At 52.9% G+C, this 26,627-nt stretch overlaps 1 protein-coding gene across 2 annotated transcripts; it reads left to right on the top strand.

Moving 5' to 3' along the window:
- The first annotated feature begins 213 nt into the window (after positions 1-213).
- RORC (RAR related orphan receptor C) lies at positions 214-26,245 on the top strand. Of its 2 annotated transcripts, XM_050754292.1 has the most exons (11): positions 214-355; positions 2,667-2,696; positions 14,720-14,805; positions 15,166-15,307; positions 16,543-17,046; positions 17,262-17,383; positions 18,654-18,786; positions 18,945-19,052; positions 19,223-19,333; positions 20,842-20,951; positions 24,695-26,245. In XM_050754292.1, the coding sequence occupies exons 1-11, from the start codon at positions 316-318 to the stop codon at positions 24,854-24,856; spliced, it is 1,548 nt and encodes a 515-aa protein (XP_050610249.1). In that variant the 5' UTR covers positions 214-315; the 3' UTR covers positions 24,857-26,245. The 2 variants fall into 2 exon arrangements, with proteins under 2 accessions (XP_050610249.1, XP_050610256.1); XM_050754299.1 differs by lacking the exons at positions 214-355; positions 2,667-2,696 and adding an exon at positions 5,950-6,122.
- Positions 26,246-26,627: the final 382 nt, after the last annotated feature.

Here is a 26,627-nt window from a genome sequence, read left to right as displayed (position 1 = left end):
ATATTTACACAAAGTAAAAGCATGGATTTACATAAAGGACCCTGCAAATGACCCAGCACACAGTAAGTGATCAATAAATGCTACTTCCCTTCCTTTCTCCTGTCCTGTTTCTCAAGGTTCCATGCGCTGGTCCACTGGTCTCTCCTCATGTCCCCTCCTGGTGCCAGGACACTCTGCCAGCCACTCCTTTTCCCTGCCTGCTGGAGGGCCAGGTGCTCCCGCCCTCCACCCCCCGCCCTCCTCCTTCCCCTGGGCCCTGCTCCCTGCCCTCCTGGGCAGCCAGGGCAGCCAGGACGGCACCAAGGGAGCTGCCCCATGGACAGGGCCCCACAGAGACAGCACCGAGCCTCACAGGGTAAGAGGCCCATGGCCCTGCCTGCAGGTGGAAGAGACTGCCGGAGGTTCAGAGGAGGGGAGAAATGGGAAGAGAATGGGCAAGAAGTGAGGAGGGGAGGGAGGGACAAGAGTGCAGAGGAGGAAGGCCTGGGTTGGGGGGCAGTGCAGGAGGCTGAAACCGAAGGAGAAACTGGAGGAGGGGCTGGGAAGATGACAGAGGAGAAGAAATCGGAAAAGGAGAGAAACAGGAAAGAAAGGGAGAAGCAGGAGAAGGAAGGAACAGGTTGGAGGGTAGATGGGAAGGGAAGAGCCAAGTCAGGGGAGCCAGATCTAGACCTAGCAAGGGGTCAGAATGTGGACAGGCCCTCCCAGGTGTTGGCCTGCCCCAGGAGGCACGGGGACACTGCCTCCTTGATCTGGCCAGGACCCCAGGCAGCAGTGGTTGGAAGGCTGGCTGCTCCACTTTCTGTTCATTCACCAGTGGAGAAACCTGTCCTTTAAGGAGTGACAGACTTGGGGAGTGTGGCAGGGGGAACCACACCCTGTCAGCTGCCCACGACCACATAGCCTGCTGGCCCTTTCCTCCCACTCACCCAGGGGTGTGGGATTTCATCTCTGCAGAGAATGTGGGGCACTGGGCCATCAGCAGGCAGGGACAAAATGTCAGGCCGTCCTTGGCCCCACCCATGGTCCAAGTCAGGAACCCCCTCAGAGCAGGATCCCAGGGCCACGGGCTTGGTCAGCTGTAAGCATGGAGGAGGAAAGTTTGAGGGCCAGAGCCACCAAGCTCCAGGCCACCTGGTGGAGGAAGAACTGGCTGCCTGAGTGAGCAAGGGGAGCACCCCCACCACGCGACTGCTGTGAGGTGTAAGGCTAGAGGCCAGGAGCCGGTGCCACGTCAGGGAGGAAGCTGGGTGGGGCCAGGCAGGAGCCAGGGGAGGTGGATGGGGCTGGGTGGGGCCTCGCCACCTTGGGGCAGTCTTTTCTCCTCCCTCACCCCAGCAGAGCCCAGAGCCCAGGCCATCAGGCCACTGGCCTCCACACAGCCCAGTGAGCACGGCCTGCCAGTGGGGAGCATCTCCTGGGCAGAAGGGCATTGTGTGTATGTATGTATGTGTGTGTGTGTGTGTGTGTGTATGTGTGTGTATGTGTGTGTGAGCCAGGTGTCGAGACTGAACAGCAGAAGGAAAAAAATAACAGAACAGAGTCAGAGGTTAGGGAAGCTATAGGGGGTGTAGGGCATGGTTGAAGGGCTTTCTGAGACAAAAGACTGGCCCTGTGCTCTGTGATGAGCTGCTATGTGGATGTAGGAAATGGACCAAGGTCTGGCAGGGGAATCCTCTTTCCAGGGGCTCCCTGGCTAGGTGTTTCATAGATGCTAACTGCATGAATGGGTGACCCCCGCAATCATGCTCCAGCAAAGGCCCTCCCCTCAATGGCTGCTCCTCCTGGAGGTCCACGCATCTCTGTGACCCCCATCAACCCACTCATGCTCCCGACTGCCTAATCTCCACCCAGACCCGGCCACGCAGCAGCAGCAGAAACGGGATGCCTTCCTTTTCAGGCTGGTAGGCCAGGGAAGCCTGGCCCGTGGAAGCCAGAGAGGGGTCTGTGTTTGCAGCTCTCCCTTCCTCTTCCTCCAAACATCCTCTCCACCTTCTCCCAACCCTCGCATCTCTAAGCCCTGGTGTTTTCAGGCATAGATAAGCAACCAAGAGACTTCAGTCCCACAGAAATTTAGCTGTGGCTGTAGGATATTTCTTGTGCACCTCCAGTGAACCAGGTACTATGGAGGGCTCTGGAAATTACAAGGTGAATAAGACTGACACGGTCCCTGCATTCACAGGGCTTTACAATTTGGCAGGGAAGACCCATTTCGTAGACAACGACACAATTACAGCAGTTAGGTGACAGGTGACATGGTGAGTGCCAGGAAATAAAATGCAAGGAGCTAAGTGTGTCAGCACGAGGGCAGGGAAGGGGGTGTGTGTGACTTCTCCAAGGAAGAGACATAATCAGAGACCTGAGGGAGAAAGAGAATTTGGCTAGATTAAGGGGTACAGGAGGGACAGGCATTCTAGGCAAAGGAGTAGCCTGGGGGAGCCCCAGAGGCAGTGAGGAGCCTGACAGTTCTGGGTACCTGGAAGAGGGCCAGCGTGGCCCAAGAGCGGAGGAGGAGATAGGGGCACTGCAGGGGTTGGCCTGTCTGCCCTTCAGACGCCAGGCTCTGAGGGAAGGAGTGCGGCAGTGGGATCGTAGGAGTGGGGGAAGTGTCTCAACTCCTCATGGTCTTCAACCTTTGACGTCAACCCCCTCTCTTGTCTTTACAGAGCTGCTGGCTGCAAAGAAGACCCACACCTGTGAGTAGGTGGTCCAGGGCAAGAAAATGGCTGGGGCACAATGAGATGGAGAAGAATTCAGGAAGTAATCTGGTGGGGGACTGAGGTTGGACAGAGGTGGAGGAGTCAGGAAGAAATGGCAGGCAACAGGAAAGCAAGGGGAGGTGCGAGGAAACCACAGATCAGGGCAATGGGAGGAGATGAGGAAGAAGCCTAAGCATGAAAGGAAACACTGTGAAGAAACCAGGAAAGAACAAAGGAAAAGGGAACCGCCTTGTGAAAAACGGCGAGGAGAGATGCTGGACAGAGACAGGGAGATGGGAGGGGGTGGGGGCGGACTGCCAGGCCGGGGAAGGAAGGAGATGGAGGTGGGGGAGTGTGCAGAGGCGAGGTGGCCTCAGGAACTCAGCGCTGCTGCCATGGGAGGAAGGGAGCCTGCACCAGGCTTTTTGTTGTTGTTGTTTGTTTGTTTGTTTGTTTGAGACGGAGTCTCACGCTGTCACCTGGGCTGGAGTGCAATGGCACAATCTCGGCTCACTGCAACCTCCACCTCCCAGGTTCAAGCGATTCTCCTGCCTCAGCCTCTCGAGTAGCTGGGACCACAGGCACCCGCCACCACGCCTGGCTAATTTTTGTATTTTTAGTGGAGACGGGGTTTCACCATGTTGGTCAGGCTGGTCTCAAACTCCTGACCTTGTGATCCACCCCCCTTGGCCTCCCAAAGTGCTGAGATTACAGGCCTGAGCCACCTTGCCCAGCCTGCCCCAGGCTTTGTGGTGCTGAGCCAGGTTTGGTGTTCATCTCTGTGGTTAACACATTCTGAGGTGTGAACAAGCCTGAAGCCAGCCTGTGCAGGACTAGAGAGCAGGAGAGTTTTATCTCTGTAGGAAACAGAATGGACAGGGGCACTCTGTGTCCTGGGGCCCTGAAAGCCAGACTACAGCAGGTAGGAAGGGCACTAGAGCTCAGAGAGGACTTCCCAGTGGGTGCTAGTGAATAAGCATCCTCTCTAGGAACCACTCAGCACATCAGCTCTCCTCTCCTAGTTTGTGGTAAAGGCTAGTCCCCCAGAGAATGCACATAGTCCCAAAGCTATGCCCATTAGGGCCACGCATGCCCTTCTGTAAGCATAGGTCCCTGAATCGACGAGAATCCCTCCAGGGTAGGAGTAGCCACACCATTTCTCCATGGCTGTCCATGAGACGAGTAGAGACATGTCAGAGAGCAAAGCATTGCCCTCCTCCCTGAGCTGGGCAGCCCAGGGCTGAGGGCCATCCAGGATGCTACCTCCTCCTGGGTGGGGGTTGCTTTGCTCAGCATAATCCTGATCAGTGTTTCGCCTGCCCCTAGCCACAGGGCCCCACGGAAATGCTGAGCAGGGCCCCAGGAGGAAAGCGGGTCAGGGAGTGACGCGGGTGAGCTGGGGGAGGTGGGTCACGGACCATATGTGGGTGGGGGGAGTAGGGGGACTTTCGGAGCAGTAGGAACTGGGAGAGGTCAACCCCTATTCCTTCCTTTAACCCCTGACCTCAGAAACCTCAGCCAGGACCATACCTCCTTATCCCTTTCCCAACCCACCGGGCCTCATGTCCCCACCCCAAGAGTCCTAAGGATCCAGGCTGACAGCCTCTCCCCCCACTCCACAGCCCAGCTCCTGAAGCCCCAGGAAGGCCCGGGAAGGCAAGGAAAGGCCTGTGCCTGGATGAGAGGGTCTAGAGTCCCAGCAAGATTAGATACCCCTCAGGAGTTTGCCCCACAGAATCCAGGAGACATTAAGGCCTCCCCCAGGCCGAGACTCTGAAAATTGGCTCCTGAATTGAGACAACCCCAAAATGGGGGTCCAAGATGGGGAACCTGGGGGAACTTCCCAGACCAAGAGGGAGCCTGAATACTGAGGGGCCCTGAAGAGGGACTCTCAAAGCCAGCGTACAACACAGAGCACATAAGAGGCTGAGAAAGCCTCTGGAATTGTTTGGCCTCTGAGAAGGATCTCCCTCCCCCAGGCCAAAAAACACTCCAGAGAGACTCACATGCCAAGGGACCTCCCAGACTGAGACACCCTCAAAAGCAGACTTGAACCAGAGAAACCCTCCCATCCTTCAAGTGGGATCCGAAGCCAACCCGCCTGGGCTTGAATCCTGACTCTGCCACTAACTAGCTGTGTAACCTTGGACAGGTTACTTAACCTCTGTGTATCTCACTTTCCTCCTCGAAGTGAGGATAATGGTAGCTACTTCATAAAGTTTTTTTAATTTTTTCTTTTTGAGACAGAGTCTCACTCAGTTGCCCAGGCTGTAGTGCAGTGGCATTATCTCAGCTCACTGCAACCTCCGCCTCCCGGGTTCAAGCGATTCTCCTGCCTCAGCCTCCTGAGGACCTGGGACCAAAGGCGCTCACCACCACGCCTGGCTAATTTTTGTATTTTTAGTAGAGATGGGGTTTTACCATGTTGGCCAGGCTGGTCTCAAACTCCTGACCTCAGGTTATCCACCTGCCTCAGCCTCCCAAAGTGCTGGGATTACAGGCGTAAACCACCACCCCCAGCCCACATAAAGTATTTTGTGAGGATTAGATAATCCACATAAAACATTGAGAACCATTTCTGATACATAATAGTAAGCACTATTATGCTTATGAGCATGATGATGGTGATGATGATCATTATCTACACTCCAATTTCAGCAGTTTGGCTCCTAAGGAAATTTCTGATTTCCTTCTGCGGATTGTGGGTATTTGCCTGGTGATTATCACTGCTTCTATCGTTTCCACGTATTCCCTAGCACAAGATAGACGTGGTATCTGCAGGGAGGAGCGTGGGCATGGGGGTGGTAGGACAGCCCCCCAGGCTGCACCACACTGGGCATGGCAGTTGGCAGTCCACAGGGTGTCAGGTGGCACATGCCACCACCCCAGGCAGACATCCTGTGACTTACCTCTGAAAACATCCCTGTCCCTGAAGTCACCTGGCAAAGAGGGTCAGGCTCGGAAGGTCCTCAGGGGGAGGAGGAGTAGAAACCTGGCCTCAGGCTCGTGTGAGCTCCATTCCGGCTCCCCAACCAGAACTACCCTGGCGGGTGGAAACAGCTTTTACCGCGTGTGGCTGTCGCATGTGGTTTTGGAATTTTCCAACGCCCCCTACGATTGGCTGCCCCTCCCCTCACACCCTGCCCCAGGCCCAGATTGGCCACGTGGGGCGCCTGTCATCCTACTCACTGCACCCCTTGGGGGTGGGGTGGGGGGTTGTCACTTGGCCACCTGTGTGGTGCGGAGCTTAAACCCCCCAGCTCAGAAGCACTGGGGGAGAGTTAGGTGCAGAGCTTCAGGCTGAGGCACTGCTGAGAGGGCCTCGCCCCGCCTCTGCTGCCAGCTGCACCCCACTCTTGGACCACCCCCTGCTGAGAAGGACAGGGAGCCAAGGCCGGCAGAGCCAAGGCTCAGTCATGAGAAGTAAGTGAATGGGGCCACCTGGGGGCGGGGGAGCCTGGACCCCGTCGTCACCCCTCTGGAAAGGAGGATGTCTTGGGAGCAGTGCGAGCAAACCTGAGTGCTCCTCCCTGGCAGGGTACGTCCTGGTCAAGGTCAAGATCTGTTGGGAGATGGGTGGAGCAGCTGGGGAGTCCTGCTGGCCAGGCGGCTCCCTGACAGCAGCGATGGTAAGAGGACTGTTGAGGATTTCCTGAGTTCCAAAAAGAACCTCCAAGAGTATCTGAGGTATCCAGGCCCCCCATTTTACAAAAAGACTGAGAGCCAAGGAGGCTGCATAGTTCGCCCAAGGTTACACAGCTGGTATCTGATGGAGGCTGGTAATTACTAGGGGCCCTGAACGCACTCTCCTGGCTCCTGTTACAGTGTTTCCTTCTGTGCCTCCAGCCTGCTTGTGAGGAAAAGGAGGCCAGAGCCGTTGCTGTGCTCTGAAGCAACAGGACGGCAAGAGTCAACTGAGGTCGGCAGGCAGCAGGGCTCAGAAACCCTGCATCCAGGCCTTAAAGCCATCAGGCTTTCTGCCCAATCCAGGGACATGAGGACTAGGTAGAATCCAGTCAGGGTGCACCCTGGCACATGCCTTTGTGTGTGTGTGTGTGTGTGTGTGTGCACGCGGTTCTCCAGGGTCAGTCCTGGAGTTCCACCCATTTGACGGGGGAAGCAAGGCAGTGGAGATGGGATTGGAAAGACCTCAGCCTCACCCTTTTCCTGGCTTGGAGCCCTGGGCCAACAGTTGGTGGGCAGATGTCTGGGGTTCTGTGCCTTCCAGCAGAGCAAGGGTGGGCAACCTCAGGAAGTCCCCTGTACTCGTTGTGAAGGGAAGCCAAGGTGAAGGAGGAAAAGGGAAGCCCCATGCCCCTATGGCTGAGGCCTGAGGCAGCCCCAGCTTCAACCTGGGGTCTTCCCACAAGCCACAGAAGGGAGGCCGAATTGAGTCCTGGAAAGACCCCTGGACTGACAGTGTAAGACCAGGCGCTTGTGCCACCTGTCACTGGCTGGCCATATAGACTTCGACAAGCCAAGTCCCTGGGCCCTGGTCTACCATCCGCAAAACAAGGGAGCTAAATTTTAAGATAAAACAACAAAACCAACAAGGAGAGTCTCACAGTTCCAAAGGCCCAGGGCCAAGAGAGAGCCCAGTGCCCTGAGACAGGCATCCCCAAGGGTGATGAAGGAGACTCAGCTCTCCCAGAAGTTAGAAGGAAGGGAAACCAAGGAAAGAAAAGAGTTCCACTTCTGTGGTGGGGACTGAGGCCACAGTGCAGGCATAGGAGCTGGAGTGGATAAGGAAGGCTGGGGAGAAGAGCCAACAGCTTCCACACAGAGGAAAGGGCCCCTTAGAACTTCAGTTTCCCTTCTAGCTTCTCTCTATTAGCAGCAAACGCTGGCAAACTGGTCTTCCCAGAGAGGGCCCCTAATGAGCAAATCAACCCTGGGATGAAATGACCAGGTGTGCTTCCAGCCCAGCAGCAGAGCAGGAGTCCCCAGCAGGGGCTGAGGGAGACACTTGGCCAGCTCTTCATTATACCTACCCCCACCACACACACACAGCCCTACCCAGGCTGGGAGGTAGGAGAGAGGGCCTCCTCCGACGAGGGGGTCAGTGCCACTGGTCCTTCTCACTTTGACATTTACGGGTATCTCATAGCCCCAAGTTAACTGACCCCAATGAATGCCAGCCACCACCAGCCCCTCCAACCACCGATGGCGAGAGTCAAAGCAAGTGAGGTTTGGGACTGTGACACACCCAGAGACCAAGGGCCTGGCAAAAGGAACAGAAACAGATCAAGAAATAAGGAGAGATGCAGAGGCCCAACTCAAAGGGCAGGTTTCTGGAACACCTGAGGAGAGAGTAGTGTCCAGCTGGAGGTGTGGATGGAGAAACACCAGTAGAGCCAAACATATGGAAGTGCGGCTGGGCGCAGTGGCTCATGCCTGTAATCCCACTTCGGGAGGCTGAGGCTTGAGGCCAGGAGTTTGAGACCAGCCTGGACAACAAAGTCAGCCCCTGTCCCTACGAAAAAAAAATTTTTAATTAGGTGGTCATGGTGGCGTGTACCTGTAGTCCCAGCTATTCAGGAGACTGAGGCAGGAGGATGGTTTGAGCCCAGGAGTTCAAGGCTGCAGTGAGCTATGATCAATGTCACTGCACCCTAGCTTGGGTGACAGAGTGAGACCCTGTCTCTTAAACAAACAAAAAAACATGAAGGTGTGAAGCCCAGAAACAGAGCTGAAGTGCAGAAGATCACAAGGCACATAGACACAGGGAGCGGCGGAGAGAAAAGATAACTGGCAGTAAAGGGAAGACAGGGAGACACAGGGTCTAGGAAAGTGGTAAGGGGGAAGTAGGGTGGCTCTGACAAGGATGGCACCAGTGCCCTGCCATCCGACCTGCTGCTGTCAAGTGGAGAGAATGTGTCTGTACACCAAAGAGACTCCCAGCCAGCCAGAGGGAGGGTAGCCCAGACATCTTCCCCTAAGGGCATGGCCAGTGTGGCACCAATAGGCACTTAGGCCCTGGCATTTGGCCTGGATGGGGAGGTGGGAGGCCGAGGGGTGCGAGATCACTGTGAACTGGTCTTTCTTAGGTTTGGTCATGATCATGAGGAACAGTGGGCCAGGAAGAACTCCAAGTCTCCAGGGTGCACAGATATCACCCTGAGAGCCCAGGGTCATCTGAGGACTCTGTGAAGGGCTTCTTCCTTCCTTGCATCCCTCCAGCACCCTTCTCTTTCCCCATCTTCCCATTCCTAACAGAAATACCAAACCCCCGAGCCCAAGGCACTAGACTCTGAAAAGACTCAGCTTGTCCCAGCAAAATGAAAATATGTGGTCCCTACCAGGAACTCCTCCCCATCCCCTGCCTCGGTGCTGCTGACTCAAACTAACAAGTAACAGGACTTTCTAAGGGCTAAGGGCTCTCCCAGGCAGGCAGCCCAAGGCCCTTGCTCCAGTTCTCATATGGCTAGTCCTTTCTGAGGTCTCACCTTCACGCCTGCTGCTGCAGTGCAGCCCCTTCCCTGGGGCTCTGAGGCTCAGAAAGGATGGAGATGTCTATTTTGGAGGAGGGACAGTGACAAGGCAGGGCCTCAGGGTCAGAGCCAAGGTCTTTCTGGGTCCACTACACTCCTGGGCAGCAAAGGTGCTCTGGGAAAGGGGACAGACGGCCCTGGAGGCAGGGAAGGCGCCGATGGTAACGTCTGGGCTCCCACTCGCCAGAGCTTCCTCCTGGTGATTCATCCCCTCCCCCATTCACTGGTTGTTTTCACTCGCCTTTCTCTAGTCCCAGACTGCGGGGGTGGCGGAGGCACCAGGAGGGGGGGTTTCGGGTGGCTGGCTGGCTGTCATTCATGGCTTTTCAAAACCCCAGACTCTCCCTCGCCCACCTGAGTTTTAGCTTCACTATTTTCTCAGCCCTAGGATCTGGGTGTTTCAGCAGAAAATTCTCACCAGGAGCTGCAGGGAGGGCCCTGGCCTGGGCTGGGGTAGTGTTCACCAGGTAGAACCACTTCTTCCCCGGCCCCCATCCAGCCCTCCCACTCCTGCTCCCCTGTGGTGGCACCCACCACCTTGGTTTCCAGCTTTGCAGAAGCTGGGGGAACTGAGAGCTGAGAAAGGAGGGAGGCTGGTGACAGGTTGGGGTGTGCAAGGGACCCCTGCCCAGAGCTGTGGTCTCAGTGGGGATTGAGACAGAGAGTTCTGGCTGTGGGGAGAGGAGGAGCCTAAGCTAAGGAAAGAGATGTATTCCTCTTTCTCACTCACTCATTCATTCTGCAAAGAGAGGCATACCAAGATGTATGGAAACCTAGTCTATACGCTAAAGGGGCTGTGGTGTTCCCAAGGAGTCCCCCAGAACCCTGTTGAGATATATAAGTCATCCCACTTGGCCTTAGAGAAAGGGGTAAGGGCAGGAGGAGGCTGGGACCTCAGAGGATGAGTTGGGACAGAGGGAATAATATCTCTTGGGATCTTTATACAAACAGGAGTCCTGGCTTTAGTTCTGTGGGTTTCCTCTGTGAATTCTGTTCCTAGAGCACCACACTCACCTCACACTTTTTCCCCTACAGCCAATAACCATGTCCTCTACCCAGGTCTCCGGTGTGCATTTGGGCGTCTTATCCTCGTAGGGTATGTAGCTTAAGGCTTGAGGGCACTGGCTCCAGGATTACAGAGATCTAGGTTCAAATGCCAGATCTGCCACTTCTGGCTGTGTGACCTTAGTCAAGCTGCTTACTCTTTCTAGGCCTCAGTTTTCTCGTCTGTAAGATGAGGATGATACTAGCAGGGCCTACTTCACAGGGTTGTTGTGATCATTAAATGAAAATGCATGTAAAGCCTGGCACAGAGTAAGAATTCAGCCAATGCTTATGTCTATCATTATCCTTTCTCCTTAATCAGTATCCACTGGAGAAAAGGGAGAGAGAAAGAGGAGAGGAAAAGGCCCAGCTCTAGACTGATGAGGCACCAGGAGGAGATGCGGGGTTCCTCTGTGTGAACCCATTCTGTACCATGATGGTTGGGGGGTGGTGGTTCTGGGGTTTGAGGGGAGAGATCCCCCTGGGTTGCAGCCCCTCCCCTGCTCCTACCACTTCCTCTCTGTGGCATAGGGCACCTGGACGGGGCCTAGGGTTGGCTTCCTAAGCTGGCACAGGGCCAGGCTCTGGAAGTACTCAAAGAGCACTATCACTGAATCTCGCAGCTGTGAGAGGCTCGATTAGAGGAGGATGGAGGACTTTGCCTCTACCGTATTTCCCCTCATAGGAGGAGCTACTAGGATGCTCCTGGGGATACTTCAGTCTCTAAAGCAATCCAGAGGAGATTCAGGTTCTTTTTCTAGTATTGTCTCACAATGAAGTTGTAGAGGTCACACTGGATGGCAGAAAAAATACAAGAATGAGCTCAGGAAAAGATCGCCAACCCTGGCCCCACTTCCTGGAAGGAGCAGCCTGGCAAAAAGGCAGGAATAGGGACTAAGTTCTTGCTACTAAAAGTATAGGCTGAAGACCAGCAAGCTTAGGCACCAACTAAGAGCTGACCAAAGTGCAGAATCTTGAGCCCCACCTCAGATACCCAGGTAATCTTGTTTGAGATGCAAAAAGCCATAGTCATTAGATGTCAGTCATTAGATGACTTAAGGAGCTGGCGTGTGCATTTGGGCATTTGTCTCTCCTTTTGGAAGCATGTGGAATTGGAGTCTTCTTTTGGCGAAAGCCCTCTCTCAGGAGAGAGCTACAGTGAGAGAGCTGCAGGTGAGATGTAAAGATCTTTCCAAGACAGCAGACGAGGGTAGAGTTAGGGCTGCCATGGGAGCAGTGGTGCAGGGGCTGGCTCGAGGTTCCTGACCTTTGCTTGGCTCTAGTTCCTGGCACTGGCAGGCCCTTAGATGGTAAGTTCCTGGCAGACCTGGCTCCTGGGCAACAGTTTGAGTAATCCTGTGATTACTCAGCTCCTTCTCCCCAATCTGAGCTCCCACCACCTGCTGCTTCAGGGACGCGTCTCCCAGGGGTAGCTTTTGAAGGTGAGTTATCATCAGAGGTGTTTTCAGCTCCTCTCACCAACCCCCAAGTCTACCAGCCCCCTTCCCGTTCTCCCCCACCCCTTCTCTACAAGTAACACACACATTTATGTACACAGCACTGGTACTTTCTTTCTGAGGTTTGGGTAGATGGCATTGAAGGGAGTGCAGGTGGCAGGGGAAGGAGGGGGTAGCAGGACTAGAGGGCTTGAAGTGCTGAGGGGGCTATGGGTTGGGCAAAGGCCAGGATACAAGCGTGAATTTTCTGTGTTTCAGTGTTTCCGCGGCCATCTCTCCATCCCTAAGTCTATGTCTCTGTTTTTCCTGGTCCCAAACCTCTTGGTCTCTCTAGCTCAGTGAGGGTGGGGGGTCTGACATTCCAGCTCAGAGTCTTTGGCCCTGTGTGCCTGTCTCACTGGGTACTTCTGTCTTGGACTGGGAGGATGGAGGATGGGCTGACCGGGTGACTGGAGTCCAAGGCTTTGGTGTCCCCCAAACATGGGTATTTGTGAACGGGGTCCTTGACTGGCCGCATCTTCCTGAGAAGGTCAGGGTCTTGGTGACACTGTTGTGAGGTTCCTAGGGCCAGGAGCAGCAGTGGGTCAAGCATGGGGCAGGGAGATGTGTGTGGGGTCACCCATGTGGTCAGCACACACACGCACACGGATGTGGGTCTTGGAGAAGGGAAGAGGCAGGGAGGCCTGTGGTTGACTGCTGGGCCAGAGCCCGAGTTCCCACTGTGGCTTGGCCTAATCTCCCTCCCGCTTACTTTTTTGGGTGGCCTACGTTGGTTTCTCCCATCTCTGGTCTTAGGCCACTGAAAAGAGAGATGCCGCAGTGTTGAAGGGGGAGGTGTTGGGCAAGAACAGAGTCCACGGGGCCCGAGTGCTCCTCCCAGCCTTACCAGGCCCACTGGGCTTCTCGGCCTCACCTCTGCTCAGGAGTAACTTGAATACACAGTGCTTTCCATGGGTGATGTCATTTCATTACTCTCTGTTACCTACAATCACCCCATGGACAGGCAATAATATTTTTATCCTGATCTTGCTGACAAGAAAACACAGGTCGAGAAGGAGAATCTAAGTGACTGGAAGTACGAGTGCCCCCACATTTTCTGCCCCCGTTCCAGACACCAGTGCCCTTTTATTCTCTCTTCCCCTCCATGCATTAAAATCTGCTCTTAATTTACCGGAAAGAATCTGGAAAGCTCACTTACCGCCTGGTCCTGGGGGGACCACAGCTCACAGCGTGAGCACTGGAAGCTTGCTACCGGGCAGGCACGTGTGGCTGGGGGTTGGGGGAGGAATCAAGTGCTAACGAAGGGATTTCGGATACCCATATGCCCTGTCCCCGTCAGGGGCAGCTACTGCCTCTAACTCACTTCAAGGCTGGCCTGAGGGATGATGGTTTAAGAATGATGGAAATAATATTTTGGGGAATGGCGGGCAAGCCGTGGTCTCCCTGCCCACTTCACATCAACAGGCCCTACCTGTGACCAGCGTCCAGGCCAGGGACTGGAGGTGAGCTCACAGCAATGTGCATTCGCCCTCCAGAGAGGCTGCCACTTCTTTTGCCCCTTTGGTGGGAGACATGTCATAGATTAAAAGGGGCTTTGGCCCTTCTCTTCACTTTTCTGGCCTGCCCTGCCCCAGGGCTCTCCACTCAGAGGGGAGGCAGCAGGTCAGTGATGGTGGAAAAGAGACACGTATGCTCCGGGAAATGTTAAAAAAAAAAAAAAAAAAAAAAAACCCTACAGTAACCAGGGATCCCAAGCTTTGCCCAACTACCTTTCATGGAAGAGCTGGGAGAAGGCCTCCTTGAAGCTCAGCAGAGAGCCGTGGACATTGACAGGGACAGGGCAAAGCAGAGATGAGCCTAGGGCCAGCAGTGACTGGGGAAGGGAAGCAGGTACAGGTTACAGTGAGTTCAGTGGGAGAGAGAACCTGGGGTCCTAGTGCCCCATGAGCAGATGCTAACATACAAACATGCACGTGTGGACGCAGGAGTAACCAGATATTTCGTAGGCTCACAAATGACACGTACTTTTCATGCATATGCACACACATAAGCACGCCTTCAAACATACCCACTGATATGTGTACTCCAAAAGACAGGTACACAGAGCAGCATAATGGAAAGTTCGGGGGAACTGGGATATAGACCCAGCTCTCAGGCAAACTAGCCTGTGACCCTGGTCCAACTGCCTTGCCTTATCTGGCCTAGTCCTTCATTGGTAAATGAAGAGGTTGAATGAGATGGTGTCTAGTCTCAGCCAGTTTTAACACTGATGATTCGTGTTCACACAAATGGGTACAGATGCCCTTGTACAAACATAAGTGTTCACACTCAGACACACGGATGTACACAGAGCCACCCTCTCGCTGCTCTGGGGCCAAGAGCCTAAGAGCCCTGGCTAATTCTTTCCTTGGGCTCTCAGGCATCCAGCAGAGCTGGGATGTTGAGACCCAGTTTCCTGGGCTCCTCCCTGCCACCCCCTCATCCCTTCTCTGTATAGCCCCTCCCTGAGCCTTCACTGACTGGCTGGGAAGAGCTGGCATCTCTGCCTATCCCCCACCCCGGGTGTACCACATCTTCCTGCCATACCCTACACTCTGCCCATGGGAGCTGAGCCCCAGTGGGGGAGGGAGGCACAGAGGAAGCCCCTTGGGCGGGAAGCAGGTGTTGTGAGGCAGTGAGCAGTCCTATGTCCCAAGGAGGGAGGGAGGCAACTGGAGCTTTTCAACTCGAAGGGCTGAGCAGGTGGCCCCTCTGCAGCTGCTTTCTCTGCCTCCGTAGCACTGATACAACTCCCGGCCGCCCCTCAACACTCCCCTCCTCTGTGAAACAAACACAGCTTCCTCACATCCTTTGCTGAGAAGCATTTAGCATTTCACTTCCCCTTCCATTTTGCAAGAGGGAAACAGCAAGCTGTAGCTGGTTGGAGAAGTGGGGGAAGCACCAGGTACCTGTATCTGCAGCCCAGGTACATAGTGGTTGAATGCAGAAAAGGCTCCTGGGCTGACCTACTTCTCTTTCTCTCTTCCAGCACAAATTGAAGTGATCCCTTGCAAAATCTGTGGGGACAAGTCGTCTGGGATCCACTACGGGGTTATCACCTGTGAGGGGTGCAAGGTGAGTCGTAGGCGTGTGTATGCATGCATGTGTGCGTGTGCACACTCACACACACACACACACAGCGTCTCCTTAGAGATAAACAAGGGGCTTAGTGGTCTTTGTTCTGACTCCAGGGATGATCTCCTGGGCAGCCAGGAAAATACCTGAGTAGTGCCTCCCTGGAGAACCCTCAACACTGGCAGGGCCCTGTCTTAAACTAGGGAAATGACTGCAGGATAAATTGCAATTACACAAATACATGGAGGCGACAGGTCGCGGAATGTAGAAAAGCTGCCAGAGCTTGTGGGCTGGAGGCGTTTGTGAGTGAGCTGGGGCTGGCCAGGATAAGCAGTCTTGCCCTCCACCTGCTTTCCCCAGGGCTTCTTCCGCCGAAGCCAGCGCTGTAACGCAGCCTACTCCTGCACCCGTCAGCAGAACTGCCCCATCGACCGCACCAGCCGAAACCGATGCCAGCACTGCCGCCTACAGAAATGCCTGGCGCTGGGCATGTCCCGAGATGGTGAGGCCAAGTCGACAGTCCCCTGGGGTTTTCCTGGTGTCTCCGGAGGGGCAGCCTGGCCTGCTGAGCTAGACAATGCTTAACCTGCAAGACTGCCCATCCTCTGGTCTGCTCTCCGTTCCTCCCCCTTACAACCCTTTGTCTCCTCCCCTGACGGGATGGATGGTCACCCCATCAAAGTTCTTTGGAGTCCCCAACTTTAGGCTTTGCTAGAACAAACCACCTCTTTCCAAGGTCCGATACCTCTTCATCTCTTCTTACTTGGAACGAATTCTCCTCACTCTGCTTCCCTCTGGCCCAGCTCCCATGCAGCTCTGGCACCTTTCCCCGCTACCCCATTGCTGAAGTTCTAGCTCTATCTCCCTTCCTAGTCCCCCATTCCCATACTTGGACACGGGACTGTGGCCAGGAATGGAAACAGAATTGGCCTGAGAACAACCAGAGAGTGGTCATGGGGGAGGGCTGGTGTGTTCCTGGTGCCTTATCCACCCTTCTCACCCACCACCTCCTCACCGGTCCCCCTCCGCACCCCCACCACAGAAGGAGCCCAGGGTGGAGCTGGGGGGGCATGAGGTGATGAGGAGCCAGAAGGAGCCCGTCAGCACTTTTCAGTGCCCAAAATAACAAAGCAAAAGGAAGCACGCAGGGGTGCAAAGGGGCAGGCGGGGCAAGGGGCTGTGCCCCCACACCTGGGAGGGGTGGCGGGGGGAGTAAAAAGGCAGGAAAGAGAGAGCAGAAGAGGATGTTCAGAAACAAGCCGCGGAGCCCGGGTTGGGCTGTGGTGAGTATCTAGGTCACCAGGGAGCCTGCAGGCCTGACCACAGGGAGACCTGTGTTCTCAGCTCTCCTCTTCCTCCGACCCTCCCAGAAAGGTGAGGTGACCCCAATACAGCCTGAGGCCCTCTGTGCGACCACCCCCAGCCCCAATATCTGGAGGCCAGAATCCCCAGCCTAGACTCATTGCTGGAATTTTGCCATGATTCAAAGCTGATTTAGAACTTAGAAGATTTTGCTTAGCAGATTGAAATGGCAGGCTGGACAGACCCCAGAAGCAAACAAGAGTGAGAGGTGGATGGGGTCTTGAGCATAAGTTCCCTAAAGGCTAGAAAAACTGTGCCTGGAGTCAGTCATTCAGAGAGCAGCAAGTTAATCCTTTAATGACCAAATGCCTGCTGCCCCTGCCCTGTGCCATGTTCTCCTGCCTCATAAACCCCTGGTCCCTGGACCTCTTTCAGCTGTCAAGTTCGGCCGCATGTCCAAGAAGCAGAGGGACAGCCTGCATGCAGAAGTGCAGAAACAGCTGCAGCAGCGGCAACAGGAACCAGTGGTCAAGACCCCCCCAGCAGGGGCTCAAGGAGCAGATACCCTCACCTACACATTGGGGCTCCCAGATGGGCAGCTGCCCCTGGGCTCCTCGCCTGACCTGCCTGAGGCTTCTGCCTGTCCCCCTGGCCTCCTGAGAGCCTCGGGCTCTGGGCCCTCCTATTCCAACAACTTGGCCAAGGCAGGGCTCAATGGGGCCTCATGCCACCTTGAATACAGCCCTGAGCGGGGCAAGGCTGAGGGCAGAGAGAGCTTCTATAGCACAGGCAGCCAGCTGACCCCTGACCGATGTGGACTTCGTTTTGAGGAACACAGGCATCCTGGGCTTGGGGAACTGGGACAGGGCCCAGACAGCTACGGCAGCCCCAGTTTTCGCAGCACACCGGAGGCACCCTATGCCTCCCTGACGGAGATAGGTGAGCGGCTAGGGGGAAGGGAGAGGGTGGTAGAAATGAGGGAGGGGTTTCCACCAGCACCCTATATCAATCAAACATGAGCCTGAGGGAATTGAGAGGTCCGGAGGGGCAGAGGGAGGAGGTGGAGCAGGATAGGCCAGGCTGAGAAGTGCCCTTGCATGAGTAGGGGTAGGAGCTGGCTGAGATCACGCCATGCCTTCCTTCTTCGACTCCAGAGCACCTCGTGCAGAGCGTCTGCAAGTCCTACCGGGAGACGTGCCAGCTGCGGCTGGAGGACCTGCTGCGGCAGCGCTCCAACATCTTCTCCCGGGAGGAAGTGACTGGCTACCAGAGGAAGGTGAGGCCAGGAGAACTGCGGGAAGGGAACGCAGCCCACCCCCACCGGGAGAGCTCAGAGATGGCTACCTGCACACACTTGGGTACTGGGGCAGGGTGGCACATCACAGACACAGGCTGGCCAACAAGCATGTGCACACCCTCTAGTACATTTGTGAATGTGTATATCTGTTTACACCCCAGCAGATGGATGAGCGCTTTTCCTTAGTCCTTGCCTATTAAAATTGTACCTGGCCTTCATCCTACCTCCTCTACCATGCAGACCTTGGTGCACTCTCCTTCCTTCTCTTCCATCAACAATAACAATAATCAGAACCCTGATTACCATTTGTTAAACACCCCTTCTCTGCCAGGCATTGTGCTAAACACTTAACGTAAATTATCCTCAGCCCCTACCACAACCAACCTATGAGGGTGGCATTTATTCCTATTTTTAACAGACTGAAACTGAGCCTAGAGGGGTTAATAGATTTCCTCAAGGTCACAAAGTGGTGGAACCAAAGTCAAATTCAGATTCATCAGGCTCCAAAGTTTATGCTGCCTTTTTTTTTTTTTTTTTTTGAGACGGAGTCTCGCTCTGTCGCCCGGGCTGGAGTGCAGTGGCCGGACCTCAGCTCACTGCAAGCTCCGCCTCCCGGGTTCCCGCCATTCTCCTGCCTCAGCCTCCCGAGTAGCTGGGACCACAGGCGCCCGCCACCTCGCCCGGCTAGTTTTTTTGTATTTTTAGTAGAGACGGGGTTTCACCATGTTAGCCAGGATGGTCTCGATCTCCTGACCTCGTGATCCGCCCGTCTCGGCCTCCCAAAGTGCTGGGATTACAGGCTTGAGCCACCGCGCCCGGCCTATGCTGCCTTTTCGACCACACTCTCATGATACCACCTGCTCTAAACACACTCGCTTGGCACTTCACATTTGCTTCTCTAGGTTACTGAGATCTTGGGCATAACCTTTGTGGGGGAAGGGGCAGCAGTATGTCCTTTTCACCTCAACGAGATGTACATTGTTGGAGGGCAAAGCTGTATCTCATACTTTTTTGATTTTCTTACAACAGCTAACTCGGTGTCAGCAGCCGGTGGGTGCTCAGTGTGTGGGACTCACTGGCAGGAATCACCCTGAGTGCATTTGTGCTAAGACCAGGTTTTTGAAAATGCTAGTTGAGAACATAGGAGTTCAGAGCCTACCCCTTGCAGTTTATTAGGTGGGGCTCCAGGGCTCAGGACGATCACGGGGCCACACAGAGCGTACAGCAGGACCCTCCTCCCTCCCTGTAGTCCATGTGGGAGATGTGGGAACGCTGTGCCCACCACCTCACCGAGGCCATTCAGTACGTGGTGGAGTTCGCCAAGAGGCTCTCAGGCTTTATGGAGCTCTGCCAGAATGACCAGATTGTGCTCCTCAAAGCAGGTGCTCAGGGATGGATGGGCAGGCCTGGGGGTAGGGGGACAGAGCACAGCACGGGGCAGAGCCAAGTGGAGGGAGGTGGCTTAAGGAAATCAGGGGGACAGAGTCAGATCCTGGCTTTGCCTGACACTGTCCCTGCATCTTCTCTCCCCACTGCCCAGGAGCAATGGAAGTGGTGCTGGTTAGGATGTGCCGGGCCTACAATGCTGACAACCACACGGTCTTTTTCGAAGGCAAATACGGTGGCATGGAGCTGTTCCGAGCCTTGGGTGAGGGGCAGGGAGAAATGAGAGAGAAGATTCTGATGCCAACCCCGGGCAAAGCTTCGTGACCCAGGGCACCCTCTTTCCAGGGCTCTGCTCTAAACACCATAAGGGCAGTGTCCTCGGGCACCATCGCTCCAGCCACTCTCTCACTTTTCTCATTTCCACTCCAACAGGCTGCAGCGAGCTCATCAGCTCCATCTTTGACTTCTCCCACTCCCTAAGTGCCTTGCACTTTTCCGAGGATGAGATTGCCCTCTACACAGCCCTTGTTCTCATCAATGCCAGTGAGTGTTGCTGGGCTTGGGTGAAGGACATTCAGGTGGCAGGGGCATGGCAGATATTCAAGAAGAGTCTAGAGCTTCAGATGTGGTTAAATCTGGGAAATACTTTTAAATAGCAGAATGAGCCCTACTCAGTATTGCTATAATATAAAATGAGTTAAAATAAAGATTCAGAGGACTCTCAGAGAGGGACAAGAGCAGCATAATGTGGGGTTGTGGGAAGTGGGGAGAAATGAGGTTGAGAGGAAATGAGCCACTTTCCTGATAGAAAAGTATCTGATTGTTAGTCTATGGCAGTGACATCATTGTAGCACACATCAGAATCACCTGAGGAGCTTTAAAAACTATTGCTGCCTGGGTCCCACTTCCAGAGATTCCAGTGTACATGTGCTTCGCTATTTATGATGGGGTTATGTCCTGATAAACCTATAAGTTGAAAAATGGTAAGTTGAAATTACATTTAACACGCCTAACCTACTGAACATCAGAGCTTAGCCTGGCATACCTTAAACGTGCTCAGAATGCTTACATTAGCCTACAGTCAGGCAAAAGCATATAATACAAAGCCTATTTTTAAATAAAGTGTTGAATAGCTCATATAATTTATTGAATATGGTTCTAAAAGTGAACAGCAGAATGATTGCATGGGTGTTCAAAGTATGATTTCTACTGAATGCAAATGGCTTTCTCACCAACATAAAATTAAAAAATAGTAAGTCAAATCGTCATAAGACTGGGACCATCTGTAATTGATCAGGGGTGCACTGAATTTTAACAGCCACCCCCAGGCCACCAAGACTAAGAATCACTGCTCTGTGTGAACTAATTTTAAGGCTGTATGCCTATAATGGGAAGACTCTGGATAGCCTATCCACTCCCCTGGCATGGAGTAGCTGGGCTGAGCCAGCTGAATGCTAAGTATTCCGAGAACCTAGGGAAGTGGGTCAAGATGCTAACCTGAGTTTGCAGATCGAGACTATCAGTCTTCTGGCTCTGCCAGTGAGTGGACACCTAAATATGCCCCTCAAACTAGAGATAAAAACTTTAAAGATGACTTCTGGGTATTTTATAGAATCAGGGCAAAAGTTAGCCACAGATTGCTGCAAGCCCCCTGGTGCAGGCCTGGGCACCTTCAGGAAGGCCACCTCCTATCAGGAGACTTTTTCATACATCGGGGAGCTCTTTTCCAACTCTTGTTCCCCCTATGGCAGAATCTTAGTGCCTAGCATTGAATGAGCTATGTGGAATATCAGGTGACCAGGGAGAAGGTAGCGTGGAGTCAGGAGATCAGAAGTTCTCATACCTTTCATCTCTTCCCAGTTCTCCTTGTAGACAGTTAGCCAAGCCCAGCGTCCCAGAGCTTACCATCATCAAACCAAGGCACATACATGCACACACTCAGCAGAGAAGACCTCTATCCAGCACAGATGTCCAAAAAGATACACCCTTTTGTTGGGAGTTAACGTCCACCTTCTTTCTTGTTCTCATTATGGTCCCACCCCCTCCTCCAGACCGGCCAGGGCTCCAAGAGAAAAGGAAAGTAGAACAGCTGCAGTACAATCTGGAGCTGGCCTTTCATCATCATCTCTGCAAAACTCATCGCCAAAGCATCCTGGCAAAGGTAGGAGCAGTCCCTGGAGTAGAAGAGGCCAGGCCCATCGCCAGCTCTGTGACATCAGAGTTTGCGAGGGCCGGGTTCTGTGGGTACAGAAGAGGAAGTGCGGGAATACCACGCTCTGTTAGAGAACTTGCATCAGCAGTGGGAACTAAGGGAATGAACAGCTACTTCCATGTGCATGAAGACTGGAAAGTTAGAGAGCCTGGAATTGGGAGGGACCTCCAGGGAACAATTCAGTTTAATATAGCCAGCACTTACCCAGCACCTGCTTGTATAAGGCACTGTGGAAAGATACAGAGATTCGGTTGCTGCCCCCACCAAAAGATTTTAATCTGGTATGAAGAAGAGATCTGTGTATCACTAACTCTAACACAGAGTAGAATGTGGTATGTGATATAATAATAATGCAATTAACAGGGTGCTTTTGCTGACATGCTTTCTCATCCTCATGGCAACACAGTCAATAGGACAGGTGTTCAAATCTCCCTGTGTAGCAGCCAGGCACAGTGGCTCACGCCTGTAATCCCAACACTTTGGGAGGCTGAGGCGGGTGGATCACCTGAGTTCAGGAGATCGAGACCAGCCTGACCAACATGGTGAAACTCCGTCTCTACTAAAAATACAAAAACTTAGCCAGGCGTGGTGGCAGGCGCCTGTAGTCTCAGCTACTTGGGAGGCTGAGGCAGGAGAATCACTTGAAACCGAGAGGCAGAGGTTGCAGTGAGCCAAGATTGTGCCATTGCATTCCAGTCTGGGCAAAAAGAGCGAATTCTGTCTCAAAAAAAAAAATCTTGTAGCTATCAGGAGACTTCAGTGACTTAAATGAAGATTGAATCCCAGTGCCCTTTGTGCTTTTTCTATCCCTGTGTCCCCTATGTATAACTATAATAAGAGACACCAGAAAAATGTTATGAGAGTATAAAACAGGGATTAAAAATAATTTGGGGGTAAAAGGAGTGGGTCATAAATACCTCCCAGGGAAGGTGACATTTATACTAGGCCATGAATGATGTAAGATTTTAACAGGCATTCATGGGGGTGGGGCAGGCATTCCAGGCTTAGGGAACAATAGGAGCAAAAAATATATATATATACACACACATATATATACACATATATATATACATATATATATATATACACCCATTTCCTGGGGTCTAACCAAAAAAATGGATGGGATGAGTATGAGAGGCTGGGGATATTTGCTTTATGGGATTTGGGTGTGGGACTAGGGTACAATGAAGACCAAGAACAACAGGAGCAAAAATAAGGAGGCAAAATAGTGCATACGAGAATAGCTCATGGTACATCCTGACTAAAGCGTAAAATCAGGAGCTGGGATAGACCTATGGGGCAGAAGAGCACCAGATGATGAGCCTGAAAATTAGGTCAGGGGCAAGTCAGAGAGGACTTTCAATGGCATATAAGAGTTAAAGCTTTATTTCTAGGCCACAGGGAGCTCCAAAGGCTAGAAAAATGACACAATCAGAGCTGTTATTTAGGCAATTTACTTTGGAACCAGTATAAAGGAACCATTTATGTAATTATTCAAGCAGGCCTTTGCTATGTGCCAGGCACAGGGCTGGGTGTTAAGGATACGGCAATGACTTACACAGTCTGTGCTCTGAAGAACTTGAACTTTAATCTGCTACAGGATGGATTTGAAGGAGGAGAGACAGGAATCTGGGAGAGCAATTGGAAAGCAAATCTGGTTGGATCTGCTTTCAAAATACATCACCTTCCCTACTATTACCACCACTCCGGCCCCTACCAGCTCTCAGCTCTCACTTGGACTTTAAGAGAGGCCTCCTAACTGGGCCCCTGTTCCACCCTCATCTGCCCTGTAGCAACCACACCACACCTACTCAGCACCCACGGTAGCCCTTTTAAAAATGCAGTCTCATCATGCCCACTCCTGTGGTTTTTTTCTTGCTTTTTTGTTGTTGTTGTTGTTGTTTGTTTTGTTTGTTTGTTTGTTTTGAGGCAGAGTATTGCTCTGTCGCCCAGGCTGGAGTGCAGTGGTGTGATCTCGGCTCACTGCAACCTCCACCTCCCTGGTTCAAGTGATTCTCCTGCCTCAACCTCCTGAGTAGCTGGGATTACAGGGGTGAGCCACCATGCCTGGCTAATTTTTGTACTTTTAGTAGAGACGGGATTTCACCATGTTGGCCAGGCTGGTGTCGAACTTCTGACCTCAGGTGATCCGCCCACCTTGGCCTCCCAAAGTGTTGGGATTACAGGTGTGAACCACCACGCCCGACCTTGACTCCTGTTCTCAGCCCTCCTGTAGCTGCCCGTCATGCTGAGAATCAAATCTAGAGTCTGTGTCATGGTCAAGTGGCTCATAACATGATCCCTGCCTTCTTTTCTCACCTGATCTTCCACTGTCCCTTCAAACACCCATTGCAGCCACACTTGCTTCCTTGCTATTCCTTGAACACATCAAACCTGGTCACAGGGCTTTTCTACCTGCTATTGTAGTCACCTGGAAGGTTCTTCCCCCAGTTTTCCAAAGGGTTTGCTCCATCTCTTCATTCGAGAGAGGTTTTTCCTAACCAGTAACCCCATATAAAAAGCTTTAGTTTTCTTTAAAGAACTTATTATCTGACACATTACATATTTATTTTCTGGGCCCCTCACCAGAATGTAAATTTAATCAAGGTAGAGATTATACTTTATTGACTGATATATCTGATATATCACTAGAGGCCATCACAGTGTCTAGCTCAGATTCAGATGGGTTCTCAACAAATATTTGTTGAATGAACAAAGGAAGCTATTGCCATAGCCCAAAAAAGCTCAGAATGAAGCAGTGGGGAGGAAGAGAAAGAATTCAGGGATCTTTCTATATGAAGGGATCATACCCTGCTGCCTGCTTTTCCCTGACTCCCTCTTTCCAAGGAAACTAAGCTAGGGGGAGGGAGGCAATGGCAGGCAAGAGACATGTTTAAGCCCCTTGGTTATAGAGGAGACTGCAAGAGATAAATTGTTCTTTCAGCCTTGCTCCGGTGAGGTCTCCCTGCCTCCGTCTGCTCACTGATTTCTGCGCCTTTTTCACCTTCCCTTTGGCTGAGTGCTGGCAGCGTTGGTTTGACTTGCAGTGCTAGGCGCCTGCTTAGAAAGTCTGTTTAGTTCAAAGAGTTATTAAGCATTTGCCATGTGCTAAGCATTATGATAGGCACAGAGGAGACAGGGAAAGAGAGACCCCAGCTAAGGAGCTGAAATCTAGGGTGGGAAGGCAGACAAATTGGACCATTTTCCTGCAATGTGGTAAGTGCTACACAGAGGAAAGCCCAAAAGGACCTTAATCCAGATGGGGGGAGTTAGGGAAGTAGTCTTAGGAGAGGTGACACTAGAGGGTAAGAATTAGGAACGGGAAGAGGGAAACAACATGCACAAAGGCAGAGGCATGTGACCGCATACAACAAGAGTCACAGACAGTCACTCTTATAAAAGCATGAAGTGCACATTAGAGTCTTTGATAAGGTTCATTCTAGAAGTATCGGGAACACAAATTGAGGGCTTCACCCAGAAAACATTCACCTGTCCCCCACCCACTCTCGCTTCCCTCCAGTGTCCTGAACACACTCGTACTTCTACCAGTGGGATTTGGCTGGTACCAAAGTGCCAAGTACATAAGGGGAAGGCAAGGAGGGTTGGTCCTAGCCCAGGAAGAATGAGCAGACTTCTTTGCTCTGAGGAGAGCTGAAGTATTGACCCTCCCTTCCCCATTAACCCATATCCAGCTGCCACCCAAGGGAAAGCTTCGGAGCCTGTGTAGCCAGCACGTGGAAAGGCTGCAGATCTTCCAGCACCTCCACCCCATCGTGGTCCAAGCCGCTTTCCCTCCACTCTACAAGGAGCTCTTCAGCACTGAAACCGAGTCACCTGTGGGGCTGTCCAAGTGACCTGGAAGAGGGACTCCTTACCTCTCCCTATGGCCTGCTGGCTCACCTCCCTGGACCCCGTTCCACCCTCGGCCTTTTCGTTTCCCATGAACCCTGGAGGGTGGTCCCCACCAGCTCTTTGGGAGTGAGCAGATGCTGTGACTGGCTTTCTGTCCGCAGGCTGGCCTGGCAGTGGGACAATCGCCAGAGGGTGGGGCTGGCAGAACGCCATCTCCAGCCTCAGCTTTGACCTGTCTCATTTCCCATATTCCTTCACACCCAGCTTCTGGAAGGCATGAGGTAGCTGGGATATAAGGACTTCTGGGGGACCAAGCCATCCTCAAGAAAACAGGGGCATCCAGGGCTCCCTGGATGAATAGAATGCAATTCATTCAGAAGCTCAGAAGCTAAGAATAAGCCTTTGAAATACCTCATTGCATTTCCCTTTGGGCTTCGGCTGAGGGAGATGGATCAAGCTCAGAGACTGGCATTGAGAGCCTAGAAGGACCCATATAAAATGAATCTGGAGCTTTACATTCTCTGCCTCTACCTTCCTCCCAGCTCAACAAGGAAGTGTTTGGGCACCCTACCCTTTTCCTGGGGTCTAACCAAAAATGGATGGGATGAGGATGAGAGGCTGGAGATAATTGTTTTATGGGATTTGGGTGTGGGACTAGGGTACAATGAAGGCCAAGAGCATCTCAGATATAGAGTTAAAACTCAAACCTCTTATGTGCACTTTAAAAATACACTTTAGGGGCTGGCACAAATCTGATTAGAGACACATATCCATACACAGGGGAAACACACATAGACTCAACAGCAGCCATGCAGTTCCAGAGACACATGAACCTGACACAATCTCTCTCATCCGTGAGGCCACAGCTTGGAGGAGCCTAGTGGCCTCGGGAAAAGTCCCAATCCTGAGGGACCCCCCAGAGATTTCCATGGTGCTCCGGTCCACTGATCTTGGGCCTGGGGTGATCCAAACACCACCCCAGCTCCAGCTGTCTTCTACCACTAGAAGCGCCAAGAGAAGCAGAGGTGGCTGGCACTGGCCAGTCGGAAGGCACGATCAGACCTTGGAGGACTTTGCTGGCCTGCCTGCTAGCCCTGCTCTTGTTGTGGAGAAGGAAGCAGATGCGATTGCATCACCCTGTCATTGGGCACCGCTGACTCCAACATGGAGGACACCAGGGAGTAGGGCCTGGGCCTGTTTCCCCAGCTGTGATCTTGCCCAGAACCTCTCTTGGCTTCATAAACAGCTGTGAACCCTCCCCTGAGGGATTAACAGCAATGATGGGCGGTTGGGGGGTTGGGGGTGGATTGTGTCCTCTAAGGGGACAGGTTCATCTGAGTAAACATAAACCCCAACTTGTGCCATTCTTTATAAAATGATTTTAAAGGCAAGAGGTGTGTGTGTCAGGGGGTAGAGGAGATCCTTAAATTAGATTACCTGCATGCCTGCTCTCCAGTCTCATTCCTGGGTCAAGACTCAGATTTCCAGCTCAGCAATCCATCAGCATTATACAGATCCAACCCACCCTCACCCCACCCATGCAGTTTCTCCCAGGTGGAGCAGTCCCTCAGTGAGGACTGTGAATGAATCCTCAGGAACCCCCACTATAGGAGCCTCAAACTGAGCTCCACAGGAGATGCTGTAGACTGAGAACTTCCCATAAATGATACCCACAGGGAACGTTTAGATTTAGAGGTTGCACAGAATTGCTCCACATCTGGGAGACCAAAAGACAATCCTCTGGAAGGTGTCTGGCCTGAGCTCCCCTGCGGG

The sequence above is a fragment of the Macaca thibetana genome, chromosome 1, assembly GCF_024542745.1.
Source record: "Macaca thibetana thibetana isolate TM-01 chromosome 1, ASM2454274v1, whole genome shotgun sequence".
Taxonomy (NCBI): domain Eukaryota; kingdom Metazoa; phylum Chordata; class Mammalia; order Primates; family Cercopithecidae; genus Macaca; species Macaca thibetana.
This window is presented reverse-complemented; position numbering and strand designations above follow the sequence as displayed.